The sequence below is a fragment of the Aulonocara sp. 'chitande type north' Nkhata Bay genome, linkage group LG16 (genome assembly GCF_057382095.1).
Source record: "Aulonocara sp. 'chitande type north' Nkhata Bay isolate Kocher_YH1m ecotype deep benthic linkage group LG16, A_spYH_male_GT1.1, whole genome shotgun sequence".
In the NCBI taxonomy this organism is placed as follows: Eukaryota; Metazoa; Chordata; class Actinopteri; order Cichliformes; family Cichlidae; genus Aulonocara; species Aulonocara sp. 'chitande type north' Nkhata Bay.
In genome coordinates, this window is record NC_141359.1 from 26840313 (window position 1) to 26864574 (window position 24262).

Here is a 24262-nt window from a genome sequence, read left to right on the forward strand (position 1 = left end):
GTTAAAGTCGTGAAATAATTTGTTTTTAAATATCTTGTTCATGGTTTTATTATTACAGTTTTTATCCGTCAAAGGAATCTGGTTTAGATGTAAAGAAGGTAGACTAATTTGTGCCTTAGAGTAATACAAATAACCTTGAATCAAACTCAACAGAGGTAAAGGGATTGCCTTACAAACCTTGTCATATTCTCTAAGGGAACACTGAATGTTAAACTTAGCATTAAAAACACCCACTGAGAGAAACTGACCCCTTTCATCAAGTAAGTCTGTTATAAAGATTATGTTTTTTTCAAACCACTCTTTAATAAACAATGACTTCTTATTAATTGTAATTGTTCTGTTATTCCACAAGGTGGAGCAATGTGGTGAAAAGTTATGGGCAAACACCATCTTCCAATAAGACAAGACCTGCTTATGATATTCTGACAGTTTCACAGGCAACTTCAATATATCAAAATCACATTTCAGGAGAAAATCCAACCCTCCCACCTTTTTGAAAATATTTTTTGGGATATGGAACCATATGGAGTCAGGTTTCAAGAGGAAGGCTTTTATCCAGTTTATTTTAAATACTCCAACCATTGATTGAAAATCAATTGACTTTATACCACCTTTAGCGTAATCTTTGACAAGTTGTGATTTTTTAATGTAATGTGTTTTATTGCGCCAAATGAATTGATAGATTATAGAGTTAATCTTTTTAATACTTTTCGGGGTAATGTATAGTGAGTATGCTGGATAAACCATCTTTGAGACGCCCTCTGATTTGGATAATAGATTGCGTCCAAAAATTGTAATATCTCTCGTCAACCAATGATTTAGTGTTTTGGACATGCCATCAATTTTGTCTTTTAGGTTTTTTGATTCTCTAGTGTTGATGTCTTTGTTTAAATAGATGCCTAGATACTTAACTTCATTTTTCACTGGAATCGTCCTCATGCTATTTTCCAAACAATCATAAAGTGGCAAAAGTTCACACTTCTTTAGGTTCAGACACAAGCCTGAAGCTTTAGAAAAAATTGAAATGACATTCAATGCTTTCTCGAGTATTGATTTATCCTTTAAAAATATTACTGTGTCATCTGCAAACTGACTTATTTTCAGTTCAATATCAAAAATGTTTATTCCTTCGATGTCTGAATGGTTCACAATGAGGTAAGCCATTAATTGAGTGGGGCACACTGTGGCCAAGTTGACAGGGTGTTCTAGGAATCCATCCTACCCTACCCGTTGTTTCTCCGCATGCGCACAACACGAAATCCAGTGGCGAACCGTCCTACCTTTGTGAATATGAGCTAGAAACATACTCTGATGGGTAAAGTGCCAAACCATGCTACCTTTGTGAATGTGACCGACAAGCATAGTTTAACGGGTAAAATGAAGTGGCAAACCGTCCTGGCTTTATGAATATGAGCTACAAGCATAGTCTGATGGGAAAAGTTAAGTGGCAAACCGTAATACGTACTTAAATTTGTGTTGGAATTACTCTGTGACAACAGAAATGTGCATAAACTACTTACGGTAGGACGTTTTGCCAAAGTAGGACCGGTGGATGCTGGCTTTCTCACTGAACTACAGGTAAAGACCAGGTATATGTGGATGCAAACACGCCTCCATATATTAAATATATACATTTTTTTTAATTAGACCTCATGAAAATGTACCCAGAAAATGGAAATAGGAACATTTCTTTAAAAACAAACAACAAAAACGTGCTAATTAAAGTAAGCTGCATGCTCGGTTTTCACATTGTCAGCATCTTTCTTTGTCTTAATTCAGGGTCTCTTTGATTTTAAAGTAAGAAAAGCAGTCAATCCTCATCTTTGACAGGCTGGAGGCAGAAAACACTCATCATTTGATTTTCCTTTCAACAGTCTGATCTAATAACTGGATAAAGTGAAAGTATGGTAAAAAGAATAAAGCTTCTGCACTTAAATTCCAGCATGACATCTCTCACGCTGTATAGCCTTGAAACATAAACAGAGGGAGTGAGTGTGAGCAGCTGTCTCCATGTAAGGATATGTAGCACTGGGAGCTGATGTGTTTGTAAAGCTGCCATTAGAGAGAATCTGCTGTGACTCTGACATTGAATCCGTCTGATCAGGTGGATAAATGGCTTATTTCAGCCTTTTCTATTTATTCGAAACCTCTTAAGTCTCCAGACCTGTCCTGGAGACCTTGCTGATCTCCAGCTGCCAGCAAACAATCATCTGAACATCTCTCTTTCTCCAGTGACGCCTGCGTCTCTAGCGCTCGTTCGCAAACGACCCAGAGCTGCCCCTCCATCCCCCCTCTAATGTTTTCTTATTGGGAACAGTCCCGCTGAGACGGGTGTGTCAGGTTTACCATCTGTAGAAATTGCTTGAATATCTTGTAGGTCTCTAATCGCAGCTTGGAGTTTACTTTCTCTTTTCCGTCTTCTCGGTAAGCAGCCTACATTTTATTTTAAATTTACCGGAGATTTAAAGGGTTGTACTGCACGCTATACCGACTGATAGACCGTATAAATTAATCTTCTGGTTACCTCTTTTTTTCCCTACAGTTAATGTGAATTTTAGAATATATTTAGATTCTCTGTGGTGTAAAACAAAAACTTTTTTTTGACTTCTTTCAGAAAAGAAAAAGGTGTTCCATCTCTGTAGTACTCCACTTAACATGACAACATAAATTAACTTTCATTAAATGCTTATATATATTATATTGCATGTTTATTTTGAAAAGAAAAGAAAAGAAACTGCATAAAACATGAAATTACGTTTTAAAGGTTATAATTGGGCCTGTGTCTGAAATCAGTCTTCACATGTTTTTTTCTTAACTTCTAAATGTGTATAAAGTGGATAGATTTTTATTTTTGTGTGCCTGTGTGTGGCTTTTCTGCCATTGTGTGCCTCAAGCTACGTTTGAGGCACACAATGTGTTTAAATAAAGGATTTAACAATACAATTAAGCATCGGCACAGGACACTTTGTTAGGTATAATCTGTATAATGTATAATCTAATAAAATTAAACAGGACTCCTCTACCAGAGAGTCACGTTTCTGATTTACTTTTTATTTGTTTTATTTTTTTGATCACGTTGACATTGAAATGTTAATAAAGTAAGTGGAGCATTCAGAATGCATTGGGCAGCTTTCAGTGCAAGTGCAGTGTGGTAACAGAGAAGAGAGTTGACTTTGAGCATGGCATGGTTGTTGTTGACAGGATCTGAGTGTTTAAAAAACTGTTGACTGGAATTTTCCTGCACAAAATTGGATGATAGAAGATCGTAAAAAACATTGCCTGGTCTGATGAGTTTATTCCTGCTGCAGCATTTGGATGTGATGCTATCAGTTAAATATGGAGCAAAATCTTGTGTGGATTGTTTTTACCACCCTGTTGAATCCATGCCGTGAAGAATTAAGTCAGTCCTGAAGGTAAAAGAGGGCCTAACTCAGTACTTGCAAGCTATGTGAAGTAGCGTGTAAATACAGTATGATTTTAATAGAATAAAACTGTTCAGTATGCCCTCTGGGACGTGATAGAGCGGAAGCATTAAACCAAATAAGTTACATTCCATCTCTGTGCAACATCAACATCAGCACCCCCGCCCACAGGTTGGATTTTTATCTTGTTGTTTTTTTGTATTTGAAATTCCTGACATGAAATAGTCTGGAAGCCCCTCCTGCAGACTGAAGTTGCACTAACCAGCAGTTTTAAGCTGAGTTTTATTCATTTGTCATTTCTGATGTTGGTTTATGCTGTTGGAATTTTCCACTTCCAGAAAAAAAATTGTAAATTATCACCAGCAATAACACACCACCGTCTTGTCAGCTCTTATCAAACAGTAACTCTCGTGGGATGGTAGTTCCACAGAATCTTTCCTGCTCCTTCTGATTTCAGTTTAATTAAACAGGTGGGATGAAACATGCAGTTTCAAACATTCTTCTGTCTTCTGTTTCCACACAGTGCGGTTGTTCACTGACATGACTTAAAACAACATTAAACATTCCTAAGCGCTGTGTAGACGCCTTCTGTGAACACTCACATGTTTGACAGCTATTTCCTGCATTAAGTTACAGCTTTACAGTCAAAAATAATCTCTGAAGAACAGTTTTATTCATCCCTGCTTGTCTTGTTTGGGTTTTTCTTTTTTGTTTCTTTTCTTTTCTTTTCAGAAAAAAATGACAATGCTTTCAGGGTTTGTCTTTGTATTGCTGGTCCAAACTGTAAACCTTCAACTTACACCTCGAGGACCCAGACCAATACCGGGGCGAGGTGACAGTCCAGAGCCAACGGTACCTCCACTCTTGCCTGAACCCACACCAAGACCTGAAGGCTGTGAAGGTGAAGGTTCCCTTAATTTCTTTCTGGGTTAAAATAATGGTAATTTTTTTTTTTTTTTTGACTTTAATTGATTCAGCTGTGAAAGTATTTGGATCCTCTGTATACCAAAGTAATCTAGAGTCAAATGTGAGGATACCTGTGTGACAGCATGCAGCTAAAGCTCAGCTAAAGGAAGCACAGCAGTAAATTTGCAACAGAATGGCTGAGAAAACCAAAGAATGGAGCTGTTGCAATGGTACAGTTAATGTCTAGACCTTAATCTGATTGAAATGCTCTGGTAGAAACAAGCTGTGCAGAAGGAAATGCCTGCAAACCTCAGTAAAGGCAATGCTGTAAAGATAAGCGGCCAAATTTTGTCAACGATGATGTGAGAGACTGATAAAATCATACCAAAAATCATTACTTCAAGCTATTGCTACTTAAGGTGGTTCTAATAAGGTGGTTATATTAAGATGGTTCTATAACCTGAAGCAAAGGCTCCAGCTCCTATGTGCTCTTTAATTTCTACACGTTTTAGCGAACATGTGTTTTCCTCTGCAAGACTGCACAATCTTAAACAATCTTGGTTTGCTGTGCTCAGCTAAAAAACACAAACAAACAAAAACTAAGCCAGATGATTGACCAGTTATTTCCCCTCATGTCCCTTTTCAAAAAATAGCTTCAGTCATTTTTGCACAGTGACCACGATTTACATTTATAGACTTAAAAAAGAAAAACACGACGTCCGGTCAGCAAAATTTGAATCTGAGAGGCCTGTGCTATCTATTTAGCATGTAGTAGTTAGATCTCTGCAGCACAACACATAAATGTCTTATAGTCCTCACATTTTTCATCATTTTCATTCTATCTGTGTAACCTGGCAAAATCAACCAGCCCAGGACACAAACTACACAGATTAATTTACTGCTTTTTATTATGATGTTTCAAGTATTAAATAATTAGGGTGAAAGTGATGCATTTCAGCATCTAAAAACAATTTCATTATTTTTCTAATTAAAAGTAACAGCTGTCTTCTCCTCCAGCAGGTATAATCGACTGTCCCATCAGGGTGTACTTCACTATTGACACCTCAGAAACCATCGCATTGCAGGAGCCCCCACCTGGCAGCCTGGTGGAGAGTATCAGAGAATTCACAAAGATCTTTGCCGAGAGGCTGGCTGATGAGGAGTACAGGGGCCATATCCAGATCACTTGGTCCATAGGTGGGCTGCACTTCTCCCAGAAGCAGGTGGTCTTCAGCCAGCTCACAACCAGAGAGAACTTCATCAGGAATCTCGCTTCGATCCGATACCTGGGCAAAGGCACTTACATCGACTGTGCCCTCAAAAACATGACTCACCAGATGACCCAACATTACACAGAGACGAAGGCGGTTCTCTTTGCTGTGGTCATCACTGATGGCTATGTGACAGGAAATCCATGTTCAGGGATCAAGGTGATGGCGGAAAAGGCCCGGGATCAAGGGATCCAGATTTTCTCAGTAGCAGCGTCCAAGGAGATCGATGAATTTGGAATGAGGGAGATAGCGAACTCTCCGTATGAGCTGTTCCGTGACGACTACATAGCGGTGGAAATCGTTGATGGGAAACCAAGACTAAGCACTAAAACCATTGATCGTATCGTAAAAGCAATGGTGAGCTGACATCTTTTAGCCTTAAAATGTTGTGTCAGGTGACTCTCACTGACTGCTGTCTTTTTTCTCTTTTTTTTTGCAGAAATACCAAGCATATTTACAGGTAAGAAGGTTACTCATTATGTTAAGTTCCACATAATGAGTGTATGTGCAAGTAATCCCTATTAGCCACAAGCTCAGGATCCAACCCTGTCAGTTTCACACATTTTTTGTACTGTTGGCTGTTTGTGAAGTCAAAGAGAGGATATGTTCCCCCCGCCCACTTGCCTTTCAAATACTCTCTTTACCAAAGACAACCAATCAGAATAAAACTGCCACAAAGGGAAGGGGGAAGGAGCTAAAAAGGCTTGTTTCAGTCACTCATGCAAAGCTGCTATAAGTCCAAGACTGAAACAATGAAGTTGGAAATTAGCAGAATAGCTTCCTTTAAACAATTCTGGTATTTAAAAGGCTTCAGTCTTTTAATATTGTTTTGTTTTTCTCTTCCATCTCACAGTGTTACAAACCAAGATGTTTCGAGAGTCCTGGGCGCCCTGGACTAAGAGGTCCCTCAGGTCCAAAAGTGAGACTTAAAAACTGAATTAAAGTCAATAATTTTTATTATTGCTCGTGCCAATGATTCATCTTTTGAAATGCGTATGTCTCTGGATCTTTATAGGGCACAAAAGGAGACAGAGGCCCTCTAGGGCCAAAGGGTGAAAGAGGAAGACAGGTACCTAGAATTTACGTCTAGAAACCTAAATATATTTTAAAAAGTGCATTCTTATTTACTGAGTTATATATTTGTTACATTTCAGGGTGATCCTGGCATTGAAGGTCCAATTGGACGACCTGGTCCAAAGGTTTGCTGAGCCCAACTCGTTGATGATTTTATTTCATTAAAATTAATTAAATTATTTAACTGATTTAATTAAAATTACACGATGTATTTTTAATCTCATTAATGTGTCCTTTTGTGCTTTTCCGTAGGGAGAGGCTGGTTTAAAGGGTGACAAGGTAAGAGTTAAAATCCTTATATTTCTCATTTCTGTTCATTTATTAAACTGAAGGAAGTGTTTTGGGGGACTAATGGGTCTGTTTTATCTCAACAGGGGGAAATTGGATTAACTGGAGCAAAGGTAAAAAAAAAAAAAAAAACAGTTTAATGCTTCATCTTCGTGCACCGCAACATCCAAAATTAAGAGCGTTTATGCACTGAAGTTCATTTTATCTCTTCGCTAAAGGGTGTTGCCGGTTCGACTGGCAAGAATGGAACTGATGGGCAAAAGGTGAGTGTTTACGGTGAGATTTTTACCGTAATGGTAATCTGATTATAAATATACTGATATTATATGAATGCTCCTTTGAAATCTTCAGGGGAAAATTGGACGAATTGGAGCTCCCGGTTGTAAAGGTGATCCAGGCGACAAGGTAAGTCGAGCATTTAATATTTATTTGTATGTCTTTGTTTCATTTTAACAACTTATATCAGCCATACAGCTGCATGTATTTCACTGATTCTCTTTAACATTGACTTTTTCTAGTATTGTTAGCATTTCTGGTTAAATGAACCACTGAGACACTTTTTATTTGTCTCTAATAGGGACCAGATGGCTACCCAGGAGATGCTGGTGAAACTGGACTATTAGGTGACAAAGGAGAAAAGGTTTGAATTAAATCACAATAATCTAATCATTTCGGTTCATACTGAAAGAGACAGAGTGTTATTTAGAGTGAACAAAAAAATATATTCACACGATTGCATTTTGGTATGTGGTCAGTTGGTAATTTCAGCACTTGAGTCTAGAGTGAAGTATTCACAGTAATTAGATGGATTCTAGTGAAGTCATTTCCGTACTGTAGTGGTTATCACATTCACCTGATAATAACAAGCCCAACCTTTTCAGAAAAGTGGTCTTGTAGTAAAGATTGACCCTCACAAAGACCAAACAAAAATACATATTAAACCTTGTCTATCTAAAATACTAGTAGTTGGTTCACTTAACAGAACTTACTGTTTTAACCTGACATGCCAGCTTGTGCAGGCATTTGGTGTTTAATCTTAGCAGATCACAATTGAACTTAGCTGAATTGAATTGAACTCAGGACCTTCTTCCTATGCGCCAAAAGTGCTAACCACCATGCCACCAGATATATGAAAGGAAAGTACTGTCACTAGAAAACAGCGTGAAATTTTCAGTGTGCTTCTTAAAGGTGGCACAGCAGAGCCTTAAAGAACCATTTCTAATATTTCTTTAGCTTTAACAGGTGTCAGAACAGCTGAACGATGTGATCTTCTAGGATTAAACACCAAATGCCTGCACAGGCTGGCCTGTCGGGTTAAAACAGTAAGTTCTGTCAAGTGAACCAACTACTATTATTTTTAGTTGGGCAAGGTTTAATATGTATTTTCTTTTGGTCTGTGTGAGGGTCAATATTTACTTCAAGACCACTTTTCTGCCTATGTGGTGCTGGTGCTACAGCAACACATTCATAGATGATTCACAGATACCGTGATTCATAACATTTTGACTGTTTATTAAACAGTCAAAATGTGCTCTGATTGCCAAAAGGTACAAGCACCAAGAAAGGTCAGAGAAAAATATTTAAAGACCAGCTGTTTGGAGATCTCTAAATCGCCACACGTCTCCTTTATCTTCTGCAGGTCTGGACTGTAGTCAGATAGATAATATAAACCCCAAACTCCTTTTAATAACTGCTTTACCTTGAGGTTGACAAAGGTTTTGTGAAGGAAAGAGAGAGTCTCCTTTATCATGTCATATTAAATTTGTTGCCCCCCATACACACACACACACACACCCACTGCTGCTCTGTAGATGTGCCCCTGTTTCCTGTTACGCTCATACTGCAAAATTTTGCCCAGCAGCAGCTGCATTTCTTTTTGCCTGTTTTGCGTGTTGAACCTTTTCATATCTTTTATTATTAGATTTTGTCTTCCTTTGAAAAAGTACTCCTCTGCTCCTAGCAGACCTATCAACACCACCACTTTCATGGGAACATGCCCACAGCTATCCTGTTGATAAGGACTTTGTGTGACTGCTTAGCCAGATTAATGACTGAAAGATATCCATGGTATGTTGAATTTGCTTGGTAGTGCAGCCTCTTGCTGTTGTGCTAATAAGAGCTTTAGATTATGATATTATGTATTGCCTTTCTGTGGCAACACGTTTGCCTCAAAATTGATAGATTAGGCTTATGTGGGCTGTCTGACCGTTAATTGAAGTATAAACAGAAAAGCCCTCCACCAAAAACACTGTCGTGTTCAAGACGAATGAGGGAACGTGAGAGCAGCTTCAGCCAGTGAATTAGAGTTTAACAGCTCTCATTAGTTAAGGCACTTCTGTGACACTGAGATGTGCATTGATTTGTGGGTGCATTTTAAAATATGCCTGTCACAACGGAAGCAAAAATCCAAATCTTTCAGTTTGTCTTCTTAAAGGATTTTTTTAAAAAGCTATAATTAGGTTTTTGTCTTTTTTTAAATTGATCTTAAAAATACTTGTCTGTATTGCGTGGCACGTGGTGTAGTGGTTAGCGCTTTCACCTCACAACAAGAACAGTCCAGAGACATGCGTGTTTGGTTAATGGGTGATTCTAAATTGGGCATCGGCATGAATATTAAAACAAATGTCACAAATTCCAGAACTCCTAATCTGGACATGCATATCACAGAGAAGCTGAACATTAGTCTGAATAGCAGTTAACATGTGGCCTAACATGTGCCACCAAACAGTGTGCTGACATGTTAGCACCTTCATCGTGCTGTATTCATAAACAGGAACCCCCTCCCTTTTCCAGCCATGCAAACATAACATATGTTATGCAGTGAAATGACAGCACATAAATACAAAGAGGAAATGCTCTTTTTTTCATAATTAAATCATCTGACATAGCTGACGGCTGCAGCAGCTCGGCAGACATTTTTTCGACATTTTTTTTCTTGACATATTTGTGTTTATTCTGTCAGTACATTCAACATGTACAGCTCATGCAGATGTAAATGTTGGTACTGATGATTTCCGTAATTATGCGTCATGAATGTAGCCAAAGCACAGCTCAGACTAAATATTTGGGCTGTGTGCAGACATCCAGTCTCGATCAAAAGTTTAAGACCACTTGAAAAATGACCTAAAAAAGAAAGAAATCATAATTTGCATGGTTGGATCTTAACAAGGTTCCAAGTAGAGCTTCAGCATGCAACAAAAAGAAATGGGGATGAGCCGGAAAAAAATTTGAGCATACAATTTATTGAAAACAATGTTTAAACTGCCTGATCAGTTTAGGACCACACCTCAAAAAAACAAACAAACAAACAAAAAAACACTGTAACCTGCAGGCACTGTGTACCCTAACGTTGTCCTGTTGGAAAACCCAGCTGTTACCACACAGACAATGTTGCTCTCTGCAACATCTGGACATAGCCAGCAACCGTTTGACACCCCTGCACCTCCTGAAGCTCCATTGTTCCACTGAAGGAAAAAGCACCCCAGACCATTAATGCGCCCCCTCCACTGTGGCGCGTAGAAAACATCTCAGGTTGGATCTGCTTGTCATGCCAGTAAGTTTGGAAACCGTCAGAACCATCAAGGTTACATTCTGATGTTTATGGGGCTCCAGTCAGGCCCAGTAACGGCCTTAATTTGGTTCAAGGACTGTCCAGTGTCTTTACAGGCAGGCAATTGGATCCTCCAGCTCAGTGCTGGTGAAATTTCTTTGGGTCTTCCACTTTTTGACTTTTTTGTTCCATAACGCTAGGAGTCATTTAAGAAATTCCAAATGACAGTCTTACTGCGCCCCACCTCAGCAGCGATGGCGTGCTGCAAGAGATCCTGCTTATGCAGTTCCAGGGGTGCACATAAGTGAGCTGTTTGAAGCCAGCTCATTTCCTGCAACCACTTTTCCAAGAATACGTGCTTCTTTTGCGGTTCTGACTCCTTCTGACATTTGTTTGGAGGTGTAGGAACACCAAAGTAATTGCTTAAAGGAGCTTGCTTCTTCGACATCTTTAAGAGTTCTAAACAAATGTCTGTCCTCTTCCAGAAAATCTTATGTACGCAAATGCGCGTTGCAACTTCTTATCTGGTGCGTGTCTTTTATTTTGACCACGCATGCGCACCTGCGGACCACTTATGTGCACCCCTGGCAGTTCAACATCCCGACCACATTCAAAAAGGGAACATTTTTTTTGCCATCAGAACGTCATGACAGTGTGACTACCTGACAGAAAATGACAATGAATCCACATTTTTGCACAGATTTGGCCTTTGAATGGCATGTAGTTATACATTTTTGATCAGCTGTAAAACAGTTTAAGCGTTGTTTTCAATAAATTGCATGCTCAAAAAATGTTCTGTCTCGCTCCCATTTCTTTTTGTTACATGTTGAAACTCCACTTGGAACCTTGTTAAGATCCAACCATGCAAAATATGATATTTTGGCATTTTTAAAGTCTTAGATTTTTGATTGGGACTGTATCTTTGCCCATGCTCACTCAACTACAGAATCAATGACTAGACAATCAGACATGACCATTTTTTTCCTTATAAACTTATTTTATTATCGTGGCTCAAGAGTTGGCAGTTCGTCTTGTAATCGGAAGGTTGCCGGTTCGAGCCCCGCCTCCGACAGTCTCGGTCGTCGTGTCCTTGGGCAAGACACTTCCTTAGGGACTAGTAAAGCGCTATACAAATACAGGCCATTTACCATTTTTTTAGAGTTCACTGAAGCTCAGTTATTAATAATGTTACATTATGTCCAGTTATGTATTTTTTGTGGCTTTTCTTTTTGATTGTTTTTGCATTTGTTTAGGGCGACACAGGCCTTCCTGGAAAGCCAGGCCCCCCAGGCCCTAAGGGTAATCCAGGTCTGAAGGTAACCTTCAAATTAAAAAAACAAGTGGAAAAAATACTGAGCGCACAACAAAGATTTTTCTTTACTTTAAAACTGAATGTCTGCTTTTTAGGGTGAAAGAGGAAACCAAGGAAATCCAGGACAGCCTGGACAAAGAGGGAGTCCGGTACAGCCCTGAATTTATTTTATTTTATGATTTTTTTACATGTGCACTAAACCGATGTTACAAAACCAACTCTCAAATTAAACTGTTGACACTTGCAGGGGAGAAAGGGTTCACCTGGGGCAAAAGGCGAAGAGGTATTTGACTCGTGTTTTTACTTGGAAAAAAAAATCCCCATTTGGAAAATAGTTAAAAGAAATTTACTAAATAAATATTCATAGGGGAGGAGAGGAAACCCGGGAATAAAGGGATCACAAGGAAACACTGGGCCAAAAGGGAAAAAGGTAAGCTTTTGTCATTGTTTTTTTTAATGAATTGTCTTATTGTATGAATGGCATTTCATTTTCCGCTTATTTTTAAGCAAAATTGCACCATTTTAGCTGCTGGTTTGAAATACTGTGAAACACTGGCTTCCTTTGACCTTTTAAGAAAGATGAATTAAGAAAGAACTTTGAGGAAGAAAGTCTGAAGTGTGCTTGTGGTTTTTAATTCTGAGGAACTGAAATAGTGAAATCCCAACTACTATAACACAGTTCTGTCTTTCAGTCGGTCATCTCAGAAAAATTCCTCAGACATTTCCCTGAGCCAGAAGTATTACCTCCCTGTTACTGTTGTGTCTTGTATATATTGGGAAGTAATTAATGGTTTGGTATGAATTCTGACACATTCATTTATTTTGTGAGGGAGAACGAGGCCCGGAGGGAAGCAGAGGTCGGCCTGGGGAAAATGGACTCAAGGGCGCTAAGGTGAGGAGATCACGCTGTGGGTGGATTTTTGATGAGCAATGACTCAGAGGCTTCCCAAGAACCTGGCATGCCTTCATTAGACATTCAACACTGGAGCCATGCCTTCATCATAAAAACACTTATTTTCCAGATGAAAATATCAGAAACTATACAGTAATTTGAAATGATTAGCTTGAAACTGCCAAATCCACATCAGTGAAACTCATCCTGCATGTGCCTGTGTGGGCTGGAGTCAAGGTCGAGTCCAGTAAAAAGGGCTGTCTGTTATTTTCTCTCTCTGACAGGGGGACCTGGGACTACCGGGACCGAGGGGTCAGCCAGGAGAACTAGGCGCCCCTGGACGAAATGTTTGTTCCTTTATAACTTTATCATCATTGTCATCATCATTGTTACTGAATTTCCCGGAGGAAGCCACCCGAGGGATTAATAAAGTTTCATCTAATCTAATCTAATCATCATTTTCTGCTTTTTCAAGTAGATTCTTTTTTTATTTGAATTTTATCTTCTGTGGCTGCAGGGCACGACGGGAGATCCTGGAGATTCAGGACCAAGGGGAGACATTGGGCCACTTGGACCAAAGGTAAAAAGAAAGTCTGAGCATTTCTGTTCATGATTATCAGTAAATAATTTACTCTCATCCACGTTGTTTTTCTTCTAAAGGGTGACAGAGGAAGGCAAGGTTTCAGCTATCCTGGATCAAGGGGACCGCCTGTAACAGCTTTCTTTTTACCTCATAAAATGACCTGCATGTCTCAAGATGTTTCTTCTTGAGGCTAAAGCAACTCTGATATTTAAAGGGAGACAGGGGTGCACCAGGTAGGAGAGGACCCAGAGGGAGCAGAGGTGACTGTGGCGCCAAAGGAGAATCTGGAAATAAAGGGCAACCAGGAGCGCCTGTAAGATGCGATTGTTAAACCACTGATGATGTACAGTTTTACTTTTATAGATGTTTGCACTCATAAACAGGACAGGACAGAGAGACTTGGCCTTATCCGCTGCCTACACTGTTGTCCACAGAGGCTTTAAGTCAGCAAACAAGCCAACGAGATCCTTGATTAAATTCATGTGCAAACTTTAAATTTCCTGTTGTCCATGCTGTTCTGCTGCAAAAAATACCTGAAAGTTGGTCCACACATCCCAAAAATTGTCTTCTCACCTCTTGGAGAATGTGAACCTACAGATGGTTATGACAGCCAACACAGAGCAGCGAAGCACACAGCACTGTGTGACAGCACGACAAAGGGGCAAGAGTAGACTTAGAAAACAGTTGGAAGACACAATCGGAACAAATCAGGGATAGCGAGGCAGGGAATTTAAACTAGATACAGAGCACAAAACACACAAGACAACCAAATTAAGACAGGAAGCAGCTAAACATGCAGACTCATATGCAACACAAGCTGGAAACAACCACAGAGGAAAGACTCGGGGAACAGAGGAGGATCACAAAGGGAACTAATAAATTTAAACTCACCAACAGTGTTGGTCAAGTTGCTTGAAAAAAGTAATCAGTAACTAATTACTGATTACTTCCCAAAAAAAGTAATCCCGTTACTTTACTGATTACTTATTTTCAAAAGTAATTAATTACTTACTTAGTTACTTTTTAAAAACACGATTTACAACCTGAATAGGTGATAAAGCGATAGATCTTTCAGCCCAATTCTACTTTTTCTGCATAATCCATCATACAAAATGTAATCAAATGGAAAAGTCTCTTTTTTTAAAACTTGTTTTATCAGTTTTAATCTTTTAACTTTATGCATCAAGCAAAAATTAAATTATATGCACCATTCTCTGACTTGAAGAAATTAGTTTAACATTTAAAGCTATTTTCTGCACATTCCAGCACATAAAATAAAATGTTTTTTTGTGTTTACACTCAGTCTTTCAAATAGATGCAAGTAAAACACAGCAGAAAATAAATAACATCAAAGACTAGCGGTCCTGTTGCTCTATTTTCACCTGTAAAGCAGGAGTGGGGTAGGCGGAGGTTTACCCTGGTGCAGGTGTGCTGCAGCGATCAGTTGAAGAATCCACGAGTTTCTCTGTGAATTTCCCATTACGTCATAGTGCACTCGGTGCTTGTTTAGGGGTTTTTTTTCGTTGTAAAAAGAAGTTTTCTCCCCACGCACAACGGACACTAATGTTTTTGTCACTTTTTATGGAATCAAACTCAAACTAAGGTCAGTACTTCCACGCTTTAAACGCTGCATGCACGCTCATACTCTCTCCTGTACTCGATATATGATCCATTGTTGATCTGCACACAGCTGTTGTCATGAACGTCGCACTTGCTTACATCACTGTCATGAGACATTCTCGCAAACAAATCACGGTTTTAGTAACGCAGTAACGCAGCGTTCCTACGGGAAAGTAACGGTAATCTAATTACCGTTTTGCAATAGTAATCCCTTACTTTACTCGTTACTTGAAAAAAGTAATCAGATTAACGTGTTACTGCCCATCTCTGCTCACCAATAAGTGAATGAGGTACTGAAGATACAAAAACAAAGAAAATGAAAAGCATCTGGGAATATGATAAACAGAAAGCCAATATAGAGCAATTCCTTATTAAAACTAAAAGAGACAAGAGCACTTAGAGTGTCCAACAACCCCAGAAGGGCAAGGTTTATAGATTTTCACATTTAGTGTGACCTTGACCTGATTTTCAACAAATCCAAATCAGCTCAAGCTGTTTTTGCTCTCTACAATCACACAAAATGACCCAATTACCACGAGTATGTTTTCGCAAATTACATTATATTAAAACGATGCACAGAAATAACACGGGCAGAAAGTAATCAGGTGAAAACATTTATTTGGTCATTTTTTCCTTCTTTTTAATTTTTTTAATGAAAAGTTTCATTCCACCTCCCCGAAACCAATAGTTCATTCTGAATTCTGTTTGCATGGACCGTTATTATTCTACCTTAACCAATCAGAATAGAAAGCTCGGTGTTTCTGGAAATAGATGTTGCTGGGGATTTTTTTCCACCTTAAACTAAGCATTATCCACCTCTGTTGTGTTGTAATGGAGGCAAAAACGTAGCTGACGAAACTGAAAATATCTGCAGTGCACGGCTGCAAGTCATTTGAGGTTAAGTGTTAAAAAACAAATAAATGAGGTTGAATTTAGTCTCTGGAGTGTGAGCATATCACTTTGTCTTTGCCTCACAGTGACAGTTGTAAAATATGGCAAGGTAAATAAAAAATATGTATGAATTAGGCCAAAGAACAATGCCATTTATGCTGCTGGATATTTTACCAGGTGCTGTTTCCTGTTCAAACACATTACAAATGATCAGACCACAGCAGTCCCACAGGATCACATGACACCAGCTGCATGGGTGTACTGTGCCTTAACAACAGTGTTTTTGCACAGCTTTCAGTGTTTTGTGAGTCATTTAGGTTTCATTGACTGTAAAAATGTTTGTATCTAGGGTGAACCAGGCCAGTCGGGGCCGCCAGGAGAAAGAGGGCCTAGAGGAGAACGTGGACCTGATGTAAGCTACAGCCACACAGATAATGAGCTGACCATGCATGCAAGTTTGAGATCCAGGTGCATTGTTCTGTGGTGTGTGTGTGTGTGTGTGTGTGTGTGTGTGTGTAGGGGGATCCAGGACCAGCAGGCGATCCTGGGCTCACTGTGAGTAAAATTTTAAAAAGACTGATGTATTTTAATGCAAGAATTCCTTTACTCACTTCAGTGTATTACTTTAATCTGCACACATGTCACTGCAGGAATGTGATGTCATGAGCTACATCAGAGAGACGTGTGGTTGCTGCGGTAAGAAAGTATAAGCACTCAAACACAGCTTCATAAATGTGGTGTTTAAACGCGCTGATGGTCTTCTTGTTGTTTGTCTCTCAGACTGCGAGAAGCACTGTGGAGCTATGGACATCGTGTTTGTAATTGATAGCTCAGAGAGTGTCGGGCTGACAAACTTTACCCTGGAGAAGAACTTTGTTATCAACACCATCAACAGGCTGGGATCTATGGCGCCCGAACCTACATCAACAACAGGTAACGTCAAGCAAGCAATCGTTCTACAGATTTACCCAAAAGAAATTAAAATACACACCAATCTTCAGTAACACTGTGACTCTGCAGAAACAACTACAGACTAAAGTATTTCAAATCGTGCTACATAAAAATGGTTGATTAATATTCATGCTGAGAACACAACACCAAAACAACAGTTTGTTGTTGTTTTTTGAGCAAGTTGCTAAATACCCAACAAGAGAAAATGAATAATATTACAACTGTGATTCATCCAGGGATGTTTTACTTGTTAAGACTACAGAGCCACTTGTCACTTGCTGACATTATAAATTATGATTGGAGTAAAGCCTGCAACCGCCGTGCTGCTGTAAATGCATCGGTGTTACCGAGTAACCCCTAACAGATTTATCTGTGATGCTTTTCCAAAAAGATTTACAGAAATAATAAATGTAAAAGTTTGACTTTTAGACTGATTAAAGATGTGTGTATCTCCTAGGCACAAGAGTTGGAGTTGTACAATACAGTCACAACGGGACCTTTGAGAGCATTCGTCTCGATGACCCAAACATAAACTCCATGACTGCATTCAAAACTGCAGTGAAGAATCTGAGGTGGATTGCTGGGGGCACCTTCACCCCCTCTGCTCTGAAGTACGCCTATGATAACCTCATCAGGGACAGCAAGAGAGCCCGATCCAAAGTGTCCGTCGTCGTGGTCACAGACGGCCGCTTTGACCCCCGAGACGACGACAATCAGCTCACATACCTCTGCAACGACCCCGCTGTGGTGGTGAATGCCATCGGGATAGGGGACATGTTTGACACCAGACACGACAGCGAGACTCTGGTGTCAATTGCATGCAACAAGAAGGATCGGGCTACTGAGATGAGGCGCTACAGCGATTTGGTGGCTGATGAATTCTTAGAAAAGATGGAAACTGTCCTCTGTCCTGGTAAGCCTGTACCAATAATCTCAGCAGCCTGACAGTACTAGTCCTTGTGTGTTTGTCTAACCTATGATTTCTCACCAGATCCAGTCATTAAGTGCCCTGATCTCCCCTGTACAAGTGGTGGGTTTTATTCATAGTTATATGATTGGTTTATGATGAAACGCACTTCAGGAAGTGATTGCTCTTTTTTGTTTCGTTTCAGAACTTGACTCAGCACCTTGTGTTGCGAGGCCTGTGGATTTGGTATTTCTATTGGATGGTTCAGAGCGTCTCGGGGAGAGAAACTTCCTCCTTGTTCGTGAATTTGTTCAGAAGGTTGCAGACAGGCTGGTACTGGCCAGGACCAGGACCGATCGAGAGCGAGCCCGTCTGGCACTGATGGAGTTTGGCAAGGAGTCAGAGAATCGGGTGGCTTTCTCTCTAACACATGACCCTGTCCAGATTGTTAACAATTTAACAGCTTTACAGTATCTAGATTCTTCTTCAAGCGTGGCGCCCGGCATCATACATGCCATCAACAACATCCTGGTTAGAGGAAGCGCCCGGCAAACGAGGCCCAATGCAGAGATTTCATTCGTTTTCATTACAGATGGTGTCACTAACAGCGACAACCTGGACGAAGCGATCAGTGCCATGCGTCGTTACGAGGTGGTCTCCACGGTGATTGCCACAGGAAGTGATGTTGATCAAGAAGTCCTGACAAAGCTGGCTATGGGGGACCAGCACGCCATCTTTAAAGCAGAAAAATTCTCAGATTTTTTAAGGTCCGGTATGTTTGATCGTTTCATCCAGTGGGTGTGTTAGAGAGAGAATGCTCCTGTGAGCCAATACTGGTGCTACAGCTGTTAATCCAGCATTTTCAAGGATAATTAAAATTTATTTCAACCTGATAGTATTTTACATTAATGTGGCTGTTGTGGCTCTATTGAGGAAAGCATCCTACAGTGAAACAAGACTGTGCTCTCTGCAGCTTTATACTGGGTCATAGTGCAGTCCTTGATTTTACCCTCTGAGGATATCTCAGATATCTCTGAGGATATTCTCCATCTTTGAGACCATGCAGAGCCAAGAGCCAACTTCATCCTCCACTTTGTTTAACACCTCACATGTGTACTAAAATTTAAATTAAAACAAAACTTTGACAGGATTTTGTTTTAGCAATTTGTAGAAAATCATCCCAACACTTTCATTTTTGGATGCAGATGCAATTAGCAACAGGTCCACTCCAGGCAGCTAAATTCTAAGCTTAGGTCAGAATCAAAAGCAAAAGTTAAAAGACTACATTGTCTGGATAACCTCAGGAGCTCGCGCTTGTTTCCTCTTGAAGCTTGTAGAGCTGCAATGGCCAAACTGATTGGGGAATACACAAGGTTGAAATAAACTAGATTTCTTCTTTAACCCATAGACAGTATATAAAAGAAACACAGGCACCCACTATGTTTGAAAAGTGAAGCCATGTGCCATACAACTGAGGGTCTCTAGGTGCTTCCTTGTTCTGTCAGTGGTTAAAGTAATTCATTGGCAGCTGCAGCTCAAGCAGAATTTATGGTCCCGCAACGGTGGTGCGTTCACTGTCCAGTAGCAATCCAAGGATGGCCTGTCTGCCTGTTGCCAGATGGAGGCAGTGTGCAAAATATGTGGTACAGCAGTCTGTGGGTCACTCTAGCTTGTGCTGCTGTTGGTACATCAGACAGCCGTGGAGAAGAGCAACTTTATAACATACAAAGAGCTGAAGTGAAAATTAGTGTTTAAAAACAATGAAAAGTGTCCAATGTCTGTGCTTTTCATGTTGTATTCTTCCGCTAGCAGTCCCTGCTCTATTCTGGCCCTCTTGTCAATGAATCAACATTCGGCACACGCTTGCATCATCTGCTTCTAGACACGTGCAGTCAGAATGTTGGGAGGCCTGCACCGGAGTGTGTCTGGGGTGGGTGGACACATTTACAGGACCATAAATTACACTTTGCCTTGTGTAACTCAATTTAAGTGGGACTAGATTTTTTTTTAATATACACTATATTACCAAAAGTATTCACTCACCCATCCAAATCATTGCATTCAGGTGTTTCAATCACTTCCATGGCCACAGGTGTATAATATCAAGCACCTCCATATGCAGACTGTTTCTGCAAACTTTTATGAAAGAAAACTCTCAGGACATCAGTGAATTTCAGTGTGGTACCGTGATAGGATGTCACCTGTGCAACAAATCCAGTTATGAAATTTCCTCGCTACTAAATATTTCATAGTCAACTGTTAGTCGTATTATAGCAAAGTGATGACAGGGACCCAGCCATGAAGTGGTAGGCTACATAAAGTCACAGAGCAGGATTAACAGCTGCTGAGGGTCATAGCATGCAGAGGTCACAAACTTCCTGCAGAGTCAATTGCTAAAGACTTCATGTAACCTTCAGATTAGCCCAACAACAGTCTACAGAGAGCTTCATGAAGAAGGTTTCCAAGCACAACACAAAGTGTCAGGGTTGTTTTTCAGGAGTGGGGCTTTGCCCCTTACCCTTTTAATGCCTCAACACAAAACACAAGATATTTTGGACAATTTCATGCTCCCAATGTTGTAGAAACAGTTTAGGGAACACCTGTTCGCAGTGCACAAAGTAAGGTTCATAAAGACATGGATAAGCGCGTTTGGTGTGGAAAAACTCGTGAGCTGTGGGCCAAACCTTCTCGTCCAACATCAGTGCCTGACCTCACAAATGTGCTTCTAGAAGAATGGTCGAAACTTCACATAAACACACTCCTAAACCTTCCCAGAAGAGTTGAAGTTGTTACAGGTGCCCAGGGTAGGCTGACAATAATAAACCATTAAGAATGGGATGTCACTCAAGTTCATATGCATGTGAAGGTAGACGAGTGAATACCTTTGGTATATAGTGTATATGGATAAGTGGGACAAAACCTTTTCCATTTTGAACCATTGTCAGCATACTCATGGCCCTAATTAAATTGGCATTCCCACCTCAGAAAAAGGGGTTTTTTCTCCAAGAGTTTCTCACATGTTTCACCCTTTTTTCCAAATATGGTCACTTCTGGCTCCAAAGTGCTAAAGTCAAGGATTCAACATGGTGATCCACAAACCAAAGGTTGGCATTATGGTGGCAACGTTCTCTTTTTTTTTTTATACAGTCTATGCTTTAAACACAAAACTGGTTTAGTTTGCTATGCACTGTATAATTTGCAAATGATGTCACAGCATTGTGCTTTGCTACATCTTGTCAGAAGACCGATCAGTATTTTCATACACAAAAATATAATGCAAGTCATGCACTCTTAATCAACCATAAGGCTTTTAATGATTTTTCATAATAAACTGTCAGTTTGTTGGGCACTGCATTTCTGTCTTCTGTAAAGTCTATAAGGGTTTCTTTATTTTTCAGTGCATACTGTAGCCATAATTACTACATAAGTACCACCTTAAGACTCACAAGAACTGCAGTAATTTTTAAAATCTCAAACAGAACACAGAAAGCCTTTGCCTGAAGTATGCGGAATATTTTTTGTAATTTCTAAAGTGAAGTACTTTTAGACAGCATGTGTAAACCACAGTTGATCCATTAAGTGCAGAGTTACAAAGTATGGCAGGACTCCAAGTGGGAGTGAAGGAACAATGGACGGCTGAACTGGTTTGGTCTGGCTGGACTGAGAGCGTGCATTCTTTTAATTTCTCTGGAGTCCACCGCAAACACTCCTCTTCCATCTTTTTTTCTCTTTACATCATATCCAGCTGCACAGAGAGGAAAAAAAAAAAAAAAAACATGCAACCTCTAAGAGTTTATATCTGAGAGCTCAACACATCACACACGCCCCATGTAGATACACAGGAAATGGTTTTAACACCATTCGAGTCACAACAGTTACATAAACACGTATTTAAATAAAAATAAAGAAATGTCAGAAATAAAAACTGCACGCTTACCAAGTCATCAACATCTCCAGTATCTTCAACTGGTGCAGGAGCTGCCTCCTCTTTCTTCTCCTCAGCAACCAGAAACTGAGAAAAAAAAAAACCCAGTTTCAGTCAAAGAAAGAGACTAAAGATCATCTCAAATTCATACGTGTACCAAATTCAAATTAAAGTCACCTGATTAGCTTCGGCTTTGGAGACCGAGCTTCCTTCCACCTCATCCTTGCTGATCAGCGTTAAACCATCTGTTGATCAAACTCAATGTTAGATACAAACTGCCTGAATTTGAGGCAAAACTTTTTTTTCTCCCCGCAAAAAAATAAAATGAAAAAATCACCATTTTCATCAGAATATTTTAGGTTTGCAATGTTTCTTTAAACAATTTTCCTAGTTTTTATGAATTAACAGTTTAGGAATTGCAATTATTTAAATATACAGGCCCTCGATTCTAAAACTAACTCAAAAAAAATCAAAACTACCTGGTTTACTAACATAATTTTAAATATAAGGATTGTTTTCAATACTGAAAATCCTTTAAAGCCAATAGATTGAAGTCTAGAAGCTTTGGACATCACTAAATGTTATATTTCCTCCCTTGAGATGATCTGCTACACCTTCACCTCAACAACCTTCAGTTGCTGCTTTTTTGTTGGTCTGTCTGGTTTCAGTTTTGTATTTAATAACGAAAATCTGCTTTAATGAGTGACTGACATGGTGACTGATGTGGCCATTGTAGACTTATCCCATTTCTTTCCCTTGGGAAACTTGGGTTGCTTTTGCAGTTTGCTTTTTTTGCAATTTGCTCTTCAATCAGTTTTCAGCATTTGACAGGATCTGAGCAGAGATAATGAACTGATCACTCTGTTTCTATCAGCAATCGCATCCTCAATCAACAAGTGACCACCGGCATAAGACTGCCTCCACTATGTTTGACAGATGATGTGGTATGACCTGTCCCTCGTTGTGGTACAAATTAATCTTGTTTTCATCTGTCCAAAGAACTCTGCAGGCACTGTTAGGTGCTTCCTGACAAAGTCTAATTTGGCCATCCTCTTCTTGAGCATAAGAAGACAAAACCAAGTTGTAAACCCTCCGTTTTTCCATTCATGAAGGCATCTCTTGATTGGACCTACTTCCTTCTGAGTGTTCTTGACTTGGTTAGATATTGCGAAGTTGGGAGAAACACCACAGCTCTAATTAAAATGGCGTATCATACCTTGAACGAGCAGTTCCCAGAACACCTCTAGTCCTCTGTTTGGGATGCTTCCTTTCAGGGACTGAAGGTAGCTATTGTAGTGTTCAGCATTTCCCAGCTGAGTACGAAAGATAAAACATTTAAATTCCGTTTAACAGTCTTGAAAAAACTCTAATCTACATACAGACACATAAGCAAATAATTGTGTGTTCAAGAAAAGAAACAGAGTCATAATCTTATTAAGGCTCATAATCCTAAAAACGCCAAACCAACAGCAAACACCGCATCATCATTCGCTCCTCCAAAGGAAGAGCAATGTGAATGTTTATTTACCTTAACGGATTGCTCTCTGAAAGCCTGGATACAGGTGATGCTTTTCATGTAGTACTGTGTGTTCTTGTTGCTTAGCAACTGCTCTATCCTGTGAGTCAGCTGCTGGCAGACTGGAAGGACATAAGGGTCACCGCAACCAAACAAAGAGATAAACATAATTACAGGGGCTGTACATGAGTGATTACGGTTTATAGTACAGGCAGGAAAAAAATAAATAAATCAATAAATAAATTCTGGAGCTCACCTTCTCCGAACGGAAGAATTTTCTGTTTGATCAAAGCGCGGAAGTCTCGAGCTGGGTCAACACTTCCCACCTGGTTAGGGAATGAAATGGAAGTTTTAAAACGTGTCAGTTAAAAAAATTGATGATTATCCAGAACAGATAATAGTTATCTCCATCAAGGACACTGCGTGATGTCCTGCTGCTTGTTTGTTGACGAGAATATCTGAATAACTTCTGTCATATCCATCCATGTGGATCCAGGTGTTTTCAGGATACTTCACCACTCCACGAGAGGGCAAAATTGAACATTTTGTGCATTTTATATGTTCAGAAATACTTAAGTTTAACTGTTAAGCCACTATCTTGATGCTGTTATCATGTGATCAAGAAGATCCAAAGACTTAATTCATCCATGCTGTAGAAGAAATTTTCAGCCTCTCTTATAATAGAGATCAACTGGATCCTGGATAAAAGAGGCCCTGTAGCCTTTACACAATCTGCTGGAACAATGTGTTGGAAATATATTCATGTGACAACTTTATCTTAAACTAATTTTCCTCCCTATAATGGTTCAGTGAGCTTTATCATCAAAATGCCCATCCACCAACAGAAAATACTGCCACATCTCAAAAGACAGCATGTTTTTTGGAAGGATGGAAGAAGAGCCATTTAAGTACCTGATAGGACAGACAAACAGGAAGGACCGAGCTTGCATAAAAGCAAGCATGAAAGGGGCGAAGTGCACCAGCGGGAGGGACATACGGTGGACAAAGTGGAGCAGGTGTGACTTAATTTCTGTTATTTGTCTCCTCTTTTCGTTCCTTTGTATGTAGATTGAAAAAATATTCATAGGGGAGGAGGCTAGCTGCAGCACAACCACAGCGGGCCCATCTCCTAGGATTATTAAGTCGTCCAGCCC

The 24262-nt window shown here is 39.8% G+C and overlaps 2 protein-coding genes across 4 annotated transcripts in view; one reads left to right on the forward strand and one right to left on the reverse strand.

Annotated features, from left to right (window-relative positions):
• On the forward strand, positions 1–24209 carry LOC147311707 (collagen alpha-2(VI) chain-like). Of its 3 annotated transcripts, none has more exons than XM_086265557.1 (28): positions 1–2424; positions 4155–4323; positions 5346–5956; positions 6039–6059; positions 6453–6518; positions 6615–6668; positions 6754–6798; positions 6926–6952; positions 7048–7074; positions 7180–7224; positions 7313–7366; positions 7539–7601; positions 11765–11827; positions 11919–11972; positions 12071–12106; positions 12191–12253; positions 12653–12715; positions 13000–13062; positions 13233–13295; positions 13376–13426; positions 13513–13611; positions 16159–16221; positions 16329–16364; positions 16460–16505; positions 16590–16742; positions 17218–17673; positions 17752–17790; positions 17873–24209. In XM_086265557.1, the coding sequence occupies exons 2-28, from the start codon at positions 4161–4163 to the stop codon at positions 18472–18474; spliced, it is 3126 nt and encodes a 1041-aa protein (XP_086121683.1). In that variant the 5' UTR covers positions 1–2424; positions 4155–4160; the 3' UTR covers positions 18475–24209. The 3 variants fall into 3 exon arrangements, with proteins under 3 accessions (XP_086121683.1, XP_086121685.1, XP_086121684.1); XM_086265559.1 differs by having other exon boundaries at positions 5349–5956; XM_086265558.1 differs by lacking the exon at positions 1–2424 and having other exon boundaries at positions 2435–4323.
• The window catches only part of xrcc5 (X-ray repair complementing 5), a 13705-nt gene continuing 10401 nt past the window's right edge, over positions 20959–24262 (reverse strand). Inside the window, exons 16-21 of the mRNA XM_086265560.1 lie at positions 23365–23434; positions 23121–23230; positions 22809–22905; positions 21770–21837; positions 21605–21679; positions 20959–21412 (exon numbers count right to left, since the gene is read on the reverse strand). Coding sequence (XP_086121686.1) covers positions 21398–21412; positions 21605–21679; positions 21770–21837; positions 22809–22905; positions 23121–23230; positions 23365–23434 — 435 coding nt within the window. The 3' untranslated portion in view covers positions 20959–21397. The remainder of the gene's footprint in view (positions 21413–21604; positions 21680–21769; positions 21838–22808; positions 22906–23120; positions 23231–23364; positions 23435–24262) is intronic.